This window comes from Pelophylax lessonae, assembly GCF_965119305.1.
Source record: "Pelophylax lessonae genome assembly, chromosome: 3".
In the NCBI taxonomy this organism is placed as follows: domain Eukaryota; kingdom Metazoa; phylum Chordata; class Amphibia; order Anura; family Ranidae; genus Pelophylax; species Pelophylax lessonae.
The window spans coordinates 83,448,030-83,457,335 of record NC_138770.1 but is presented as its reverse complement, the minus strand read 5'-3'; the positions used below and the strand labels follow the sequence as shown (position 1 = coordinate 83,457,335).

Below are 9,306 nucleotides of genomic sequence, written 5' to 3'. Positions count from 1 at the left end.
ACAATACTTTTGTCGGGGTACATTCTCCCCTGTACTGCGACGCAGCGCATAAATACACTACATTACAATACATTTCCGGTCATACTAATAAATACATTCAATCACATACATTCATTCTGCGGTATGATGCCTGATGTGGTGTGCGGAGTAAGGATACCCCGCGCCATCACATCATGCATGACGCCGCAATACCCCTATAAGCATGAAACTGAGAAACGTTATCTATACGTAGCATGAATCAATCAAACAATATTACGTTTCAAAAAGCAACAGGTGTGATAGGGGAGTGGGAGAGTGGGGTAAGGGGAGGGGAATGAAATCACAGGCCCGAAGCTTTATTGAATGGACAAAGACACACAAGGGAGAGTGGGGGAAGGGGAAATCTTCAGACCTCCTCTTCCTCCATGAGATCCATCAGGTTATAGTCTCTGAGCAGACTGTGAACCAGTCTGCGACAGTCCTTGATGGACATCCTCTCCCGCTGGTGGATAAGGCGCTTTCTGGCGCACCATAAAGCGTCCCTAAAGCAGCACAACACCCGCCAGGCGTTGTCAATGTCCTCCTGGGAAAATGTTCCGTGAAAAAGTCCATTCAGCACAGCAAAATGTGTGATGGCAGTCTGTGGAACAAAGTCTCTAAGTTCAGGTTCCAAGGCCCTCAACAGGTTCTGTGCAAATGAGCACTCCCAGAAAACGTGGAAAGACGTTTCCTCATGGATGATACAAAAGGGGCAGTGCCTGTATCTGCACAAGTTTCTGGCATGCATAAATGTCCTGAGTGGCAAACCCCCCTGGACAGCCATCCACGCCAGATCTTTATGCCTGTTGGTGAGTCTCTTTGAAGAAACATTCCTCCAGACCACTTTGCAAGTGGCTGAAGGGAGGCCTGGAACAGTCTCAGCAATGTCCGATGCTCTGATCAACTTGTAGATAGTTTTTGGCTTCCACAAGTCGGGCTTAACTCCATGTAGCCCCAGCTCCTTGATGAACTTGAAAGTGTCCAAGTAGTACCAAGGAGTGTCCCAGTTGTAGGGGATGGAGCTGTCCCATTTGTCCCATCCAAGGGACCTCCAGAGAGGCAGGAGGAAAAAACGGGACATGGAGTTGCCTCCAGAGTCCGAAGTTCTGTCAATCAAAGTTCTGCGGATGCAGTTGCAGGCAAAGAACACCCCCAGTAACGTTGCGATGTCGGGCACGCCCTTACCGCCCTTGAGGGGTTCCTTGAACATGACTGCACGCTTCACTCTGTCCATCTTGGAGCCCCAGATGAAGTGGAACACCGCCCTGGTGATGGCCTTGCAGGTGTTGACCCGGGGAGGCCAGGCCTGGGCGAGGTACTGCAACACAGGGAGGATCTCGCTGCGGAGTACCAGTGTTTTCCCTTCGATGGTGAGTTCTCTGAGGCTCCATAGTCCAAACTTTTGTCTCATCTTGGACAGTCTCTCCTCCCAAGACTTCAGGGCTGCGCCCTCAGCTCCAAACCAAACTCCAAGAATTTTGATGAAGTCCGCCTTGACGCTGAAAGGGATGGATGCAGAAGAAGGCAGGAACCACTTTCCGAAGAGCATGATCTCTGACTTCCCGCAGTTGACTTTTGCCCCTGAAGCTTTGCCGAAGTCCTCACAGGTCTGGACGAGCGAGTCGATGGAGCGCTGGTCAGCACAGAACACCGTTACGTCGTCCATGTAGAGTGAGCACTTGACAACCCTTCTGTTCGGTCCCGGTGCGGTGATCCCTCTGATCTCTGGGTTCTGTCGGATGCATTCGGCAAAGAGCTCTATACAGCAAACAAAAAGCAGAGGTGAGAGAGGGCAGCCTTGTCTGACCCCAGAGAGAACAGGGAAAGGGTCAGTTTTCCAGCCATTCACCAACACCGTACTACAAATGTCATCATACATCACATTCACATACGAACAAAACATGTCCCCAAGACCAAACCTGCGCAGAGCTCTGCACATAAACTCGTGGGAGACACGGTCAAAGGCCTTTTCCTGGTCAAGACTGACCAGGGCCGCGTGCACACGGCGGCCTCGAATGTACTGGACCGTGTCCCGGACAAGCGCAAGGCTGTCCGCAATCCTGCGGCCAGGAATGCCACAAGTCTGATCCGGGTGGATGATCTGTCCGATGACAGATTTCAGCCTGTTGGCCAAAACCTTGGCGAGGATTTTGTAGTCCACGTTCAAGAGAGAGATGGGACGCCAGTTTTTCAGATCCCATCTCTCCCCCTTCCGCTTATACAAAATCGTGATCATCCCCTCCCTCAGCGACGGAGGCATTGTGCCCTCCACCACCATCTCCTCGTACAGCTCGAGCAGGTCCGGGCCAACGAGATCCCACAGCGCTACATAGAGCTCCGCTGGGAGACCGTCGCAGCCCGGGGTCCTGCCTTGCCTAAAGGATCTGACGGCAGAGTGCAGCTCCTCCAGCGCCAAGGGGGCGTTGATTGCCGACATACCTGCAGGATCAATTTGGTTAGTGATACCTGACAAGAACCTGTCGGCCTCAGCCGTATCTGTTTCTTTCGGGGAGTAGAGGTTGGTGTAGTAGTCGCTGACAACTTGCATCGCAGCCTCCTTCCCCTTCTGGAGTGTTCCGGTCTCGTCCCGCAGCTCAGACAAGGGAGTGTGTCCTGAGTGGAGTTTCCTGAAAAAGAAAGAGTTACATTTCTCACCTTTCTCAAGATTCTCCACCTTGGAACGGAAGACGAGGTGCCTGGATTCTTCCTCGAAGTGTCCTTTCAGGCTCTTCTTGGTGTCCTCCAGGTCCTGCCTAACGTCCCAGCCGCAGTGGTGAAGGTCCTGCAGGGACTGCATCTGACGTTGCAGTCTCCTGAGTTCCCCCTTCCTGGCACACACTTGCTGGCGTCCCCTTGCCTGAAAGAAGCTGCGTAGCTTGACTTTCACAAACTCCCAGTAGTCACTTACCTTTCTGAAGAACCTCTTGTCCTCCTTCCAGGAAATGTAGGCCTCCCTGAGTTCCTCCAGCAGTTCCTCATTTTCCAGCAGGGTACCATTCAGCTTCCAGGAGCCCGGACCGGGGGCAAAGCCCTCGCCCAGGTCACCCCGAAAGTGAATGGCCCTGTGGTCAGAGAAAAAGCAGGGGACCATGGAGAACCCGCGATGTCTGACTGTCTTGGAGGTGAGCACGAAGTCTATCCTAGAACGCACGGATCCATCAGGACGGCACCACGAATAGTTCACGGAACCTTTCCCTATGGATCCCACGGCGTCCTTCAAGGAAGCCTCCGCGATCATCTCCCTGAGCAGCCTAGACGTGGTGTCGAGCTTTGCGTACATGCTGGAGCTGCGCCCATCCTCCTCAATCGGACAGTTAAAATCACCGCCGATTACTACTGCCCTGGTGGTGACGAGTTGGGTCCGCAGGGTCTGGAAAAGCTCCAGTCGCTCATTCTTATCTGGGGAGGCGTACACGTTGATGAGCCTAACTGGCTCTCCCGCCCACGAGCCGTCTACGACCAAAAGACGGCCACAGACGAGCTCCTGGACGGAGTCAACCGTGAAACGACCACCCCTGACAAGAATGGCTACCCCTGCAGACTTACAATCGACACCCCCGGACCAGTAGGAGGGACCATGGGTCCACTGGGAGGACAGATGAGTGTACCTCCTCGAGAAGGGTAGGGCACACTCCTGAAGCATGTAGACATCACTCTGCTGTGTGGAAAGAAATGTCAGCGCCACCTGTCTTCTAGACGCATCCTTGATGCTCCTAACATTAATGGAAAAGATAGAGATCTCTGCCATCATGTAAAGGAGATGAAGGGGCTAGTTAGCAGGTGGGCTGAACTTACCTCCCCTGAGGGGGGGGTGGTTCTTCCACTGCCTCTTGTGCCTGTCCAGTGTCCTGGTTCAGGCCGTTCTCCTCGAGGATGCTGTCCATCAGGTCCTGGGTGAGGTCAGTCTCTGGGGGAGCCAGATCCTTACCTTCCTGCATTTCTCCTTCATCTTCCCCCGCAGACTCAAGGTCCTCGAGGTCCTCCACCACTGGGTCCAGTCCAGCGATGTCATCTTGCTGGGCCACGGTGGGCCGCTTGGTGGGTTCTTCAGTTGTCGGGCTGTCTAGGTTCCGTTTTCGGCCTTTGCTGGTGGGGGGTGGGGTGGGGGGGGCGGTGGGCAGGGTGGGGAAGTCCTCCATGGAGGACAGGGCGGGGGGGGGCTGGGAGGGGGGAGGGGCAGGGGCAGGTGAGGTCACCTCCGACTCAGGGGGGTTGGGGAGGGATGGGTCGGAGGAGGTGGTAGGGGCCTGGGGAGGGGGGGACTCACCAGTGGCTTTCCGAGGTTCCTTCGCAGTCTTTTCCCCTGGCTTCTTTTTCCCAGCGCTGTCTGGGGCTCTGCCCTTGAGCAGGGCTCCAGCGTAGGACCGGGATCTCTGGGGGCAGTCTCTGTAGACGTGCTCAGCCAATCCGCAGAGGTTACAGGTCTTGGACCTCGGGCAATCCTTGGTCTCATGGCCTGTAGCCCGACAGAACCTGCAAGAAGGTTCCTGACAACCAAAACTTACGTGACCCTGCATGCCACACCTGCGACAGGTCTGGGGCATGTCTGCGTAGTAAAGGAGTCCTGCGGAGGTTCCCAGAGAGAAGCAGGGCTTCAGGTGTTGGAGATCCCCCGAAGGCTCTCTCCTTAACCTGCAAGAAACTGCCCACTTACCTGTCCAGAAGCCGTTGACATCGAGGATTCGGACTGGGTCTTTGGCCACGATGCAAAACCTCTGGAGGTAGGTAGCGATGTCTTTTGCTGGGGTATGGGGATTCCTCATGGACACCGTCACCCGCCTTTCATCCCGTTGAATGGGAGTGTTCGCAACGAAGTTGCGGAAAGGGGATTCCGGGCCACAATTCTTCACCGCCTCCCAGTATCTTCTACAGACCTGTAAAGACACAAAAGTTATATAGAATATACCTTTCATGAAGGTCTGCACGGACAGTGTCTCCGCCTTGCTGAACCCCTGCTCGAGGATCATTTTCTTGCCAAAGATTTCCGGGGTCATGTCGGGGATTCTTCCGTCCACCTCCTTCAGCTGCAGCACCACTGTCTGCCTCATCCAGGGTTCCAGGGTAGGAAGCCCGTCTGCGGACCTGGTTGGCCTTGCTGAGCCCGACTGGCTAACGGCCACCGGGGTGGGGGTGGAGGTTGAAGCGACTTCTCCCGAAGTCTTGGCAGAAATGGCGGGGACATGCTTCTTCTTCCCAGTGCTCTTCCCCATGACGGAGGAGTTCGTCGGTAGTCGCTTCAGGAGAACTTCGGCGGCTTCCTTCTTATTCCTCGGCGTCTTCACTCTTTCGCAGCCTTTAAAAAGGCCCTTGTGCGCCTACTGCCCGAAGGTAGTAGCGCAGAGTGGGGGGGAGGAGGGAAGATCGCAATCTCGTTCCTTGTGGGGGCTAAGCCTCTAACCCAATAGCAGCGAGTAGGTGAAGCTGAATTTAATCAACGATCCTACAAGGCCGAGCAGAGGGTACCCCACAAGGACCAAATGGCTTGGATAGATACAAATGTTTCTCAACGTCCTAGCCGTAAAGCAGAGACACCCCTAAGGGCTAAAGTCGATACTACACTTGATCTTAGCCAAAAGGCCGAGAAGCGATAACCCAATTATCGTCTTTTCCGAGCGAGCGGCGTCCAGGGCGACGTCAATCGCTCGCAGAGATCTGCTGCCTCCCGTCTGGCTCCCTGCTGTTTGCCCAAAGCCACTAATCCTCAGACTTTCACACCTAGCTATGCCTGAGGCCTACTTCCTCCTTCCTATAGCCTATGGTCTAAACACGCCCAGACACCTGTCCATTTAGCACCTTCGGGGTCAAGGCCAGTTTGCTCGTCAATCCAAACTTTAAGCAAGCAAGGCCAAATACAGATTACAAACACATGTATCCATCGGGTGCTCCTCGGTGTGCCTAACGAGGGCTAGGATTTGCATAGAGCCGCCTCCTGTTCACGTGGACAAAGGAACCCACTAGAGGGAGACACAGGCCAGAAAATCCCTCGACTGTCGGAGTACTAGCCGACTCATTGACTACAGAGAGGGAAGTAGAGAAAAGTCAAGCCGTTCAACAGGACTCTGCATCATCCTAGCTTCGACTTGTACGTAGGCTTCATATCGGGCCTTTACACACTCTGCGTGTATTAGCTGGCTGTCTTGTCGAAATTCTGGCCCTTGCTATCTATAGGTTTGTAGGAAAAGGGTGGTGGACTGAAATAAACTTTGCGAAAAGAAAAATAAAAAAAATGACATGACAAAAGAAATACAAATTAAAAGAATAGATATTGTCAGTCTGCTGAAAAGCTGCCATTGCAGCAGCATATGCATTGTGCTGAAAAGGATGGAAGCATGGAAACACAAACCAAGAAACTGACACAAATCAAGAAAAACACAAACACACAGGGGTTAAATACCAGTTTATTGCAAAACAAATAAAAAAAAAGGACTGCGAACAACTCAACGAGAAAGAACACAAGCAAACAACATTGCAAGCAAAAGACAGAAAAACATTCTTGTCAAGTTTTTCATTTGAATCTGTTTTTTGACAACTGCATAAGAAAGGGGTGCACCGGTCCTGGAGGTACTGCAATACCAGGTCGATGCGTGGAGTGGACAGAGCAAGCTCTTCTTCCATCTCCCTGTTCTAAAAATCCATTTAATATATGGTCCCCAGATAGGGGACGTATCAGATATTAAACTGATAAGAACAGATACTACACTTGATCTTAGCCAAAAGGCCGAGAAGCGATAACCCAATTATCGTCTTTTCCGAGCGAGCGGCGTCCAGGGCGACGTCAATCGCTCGCAGAGATCTGCTGCCTCCCGTCTGGCTCCCTGCTGTTTGCCCAAAGCCACTAATCCTCAGACTTTCACACCTAGCTATGCCTGAGGCCTACTTCCTCCTTCCTATAGCCTATGGTCTAAACACGCCCAGACACCTGTCCATTTAGCACCTTCGGGGTCAAGGCCAGTTTGCTCGTCAATCCAAACTTTAAGCAAGCAAGGCCAAATACAGATTACAAACACATGTATCCATCGGGTGCTCCTCGGTGTGCCTAACGAGGGCTAGGATTTGCATAGAGCCGCCTCCTGTTCACGTGGACAAAGGAACCCACTAGAGGGAGACACAGGCCAGAAAATCCCTCGACTGTCGGAGTACTAGCCGACTCATTGACTACAGAGAGGGAAGTAGAGAAAAGTCAAGCCGTTCAACAGGACTCTGCATCATCCTAGCTTCGACTTGTACGTAGGCTTCATATCGGGCCTTTACACACTCTGCGTGTATTAGCTGGCTGTCTTGTCGAAATTCTGGCCCTTGCTATCTATAGGTTTGTAGGAAAAGGGTGGTGGACTGAAATAAACTTTGCGAAAAGAAAAATAAAAAAAATGACATGACAAAAGAAATACAAATTAAAAGAATAGATATTGTCAGTCTGCTGAAAAGCTGCCATTGCAGCAGCATATGCATTGTGCTGAAAAGGATGGAAGCATGGAAACACAAACCAAGAAACTGACACAAATCAAGAAAAACACAAACACACAGGGGTTAAATACCAGTTTATTGCAAAACAAATAAAAAAAAAGGACTGCGAACAACTCAACGAGAAAGAACACAAGCAAACAACATTGCAAGCAAAAGACAGAAAAACATTCTTGTCAAGTTTTTCATTTGAATCTGTTTTTTGACAACTGCATAAGAAAGGGGTGCACCGGTCCTGGAGGTACTGCAATACCAGGTCGATGCGTGGAGTGGACAGAGCAAGCTCTTCTTCCATCTCCCTGTTCTAAAAATCCATTTAATATATGGTCCCCAGATAGGGGACGTATCAGATATTAAACTGATAAGAACAGATACTACACTTGATCTTAGCCAAAAGGCCGAGAAGCGATAACCCAATTATCGTCTTTTCCGAGCGAGCGGCGTCCAGGGCGACGTCAATCGCTCGCAGAGATCTGCTGCCTCCCGTCTGGCTCCCTGCTGTTTGCCCAAAGCCACTAATCCTCAGACTTTCACACCTAGCTATGCCTGAGGCCTACTTCCTCCTTCCTATAGCCTATGGTCTAAACACGCCCAGACACCTGTCCATTTAGCACCTTCGGGGTCAAGGCCAGTTTGCTCGTCAATCCAAACTTTAAGCAAGCAAGGCCAAATACAGATTACAAACACATGTATCCATCGGGTGCTCCTCGGTGTGCCTAACGAGGGCTAGGATTTGCATAGAGCCGCCTCCTGTTCACGTGGACAAAGGAACCCACTAGAGGGAGACACAGGCCAGAAAATCCCTCGACTGTCGGAGTACTAGCCGACTCATTGACTACAGAGAGGGAAGTAGAGAAAAGTCAAGCCGTTCAACAGGACTCTGCATCATCCTAGCTTCGACTTGTACGTAGGCTTCATATCGGGCCTTTACACACTCTGCGTGTATTAGCTGGCTGTCTTGTCGAAATTCTGGCCCTTGCTATCTATAGGTTTGTAGGAAAAGGGTGGTGGACTGAAATAAACTTTGCGAAAAGAAAAATAAAAAAAATGACATGACAAAAGAAATACAAATTAAAAGAATAGATATTGTCAGTCTGCTGAAAAGCTGCCATTGCAGCAGCATATGCATTGTGCTGAAAAGGATGGAAGCATGGAAACACAAACCAAGAAACTGACACAAATCAAGAAAAACACAAACACACAGGGGTTAAATACCAGTTTATTGCAAAACAAATAAAAAAAAAGGACTGCGAACAACTCAACGAGAAAGAACACAAGCAAACAACATTGCAAGCAAAAGACAGAAAAACATTCTTGTCAAGTTTTTCATTTGAATCTGTTTTTTGACAACTGCATAAGAAAGGGGTGCACCGGTCCTGGAGGTACTGCAATACCAGGTCGATGCGTGGAGTGGACAGAGCAAGCTCTTCTTCCATCTCCCTGTTCTAAAAATCCATTTAATATATGGTCCCCAGATAGGGGACGTATCAGATATTAAACTGATAAGAACAGATTTTTTTTTTTTTTTTTTTTTTTTACCAATCAGACTGAATCACAAAACCTCAGTACAAACTATACTTAGCCTAAACTGAGTCGTGTTCCATTCATCATCTTTGGTCTTTTATTATCAAAATAGAAAACACACAAAACAATACAAGGATAACATTTTAACCCACACCATCCCGCCACCTCTTGAAATTCCAAATCTCATCAGCCACCTCCACCCCCAACCTCCTCCTTTCAGCCAACAACACATAGTACATTCTTGATATCACCCAATTTGTACATTCTTTTTCAGACAAACACATTTTCCCTTTATAGAATGCA

General features: G+C 50.5%; 2 protein-coding genes across 2 annotated transcripts; both read right to left on the bottom strand.

Moving 5' to 3' along the window:
- Window positions 1–303: 303 nt before the first annotated feature.
- LOC309550368 (uncharacterized protein) lies at window positions 304–3,575 on the bottom strand. The gene is made up of 2 exons (XM_082250764.1): window positions 2,674–3,575; window positions 304–1,776 (listed from the first exon to the last, which is right to left on the bottom strand). The coding sequence occupies exons 1-2, from the start codon at window positions 3,296–3,298 to the stop codon at window positions 386–388; spliced, it is 2,016 nt and encodes a 671-aa protein (XP_082106890.1). The 5' UTR covers window positions 3,299–3,575; the 3' UTR covers window positions 304–385.
- A 756-nt stretch (window positions 3,576–4,331) lies between these two features.
- LOC309550367 (uncharacterized protein) lies at window positions 4,332–5,228 on the bottom strand (the record flags this gene model as incomplete). Its single annotated transcript, XM_082250763.1, has 1 exon — window positions 4,332–5,228. A coding segment is annotated over one exon (897 nt), but the record flags the coding sequence as incomplete, so codon positions are not given.
- Between the last annotated feature and the right edge of the window lie 4,078 nt (window positions 5,229–9,306).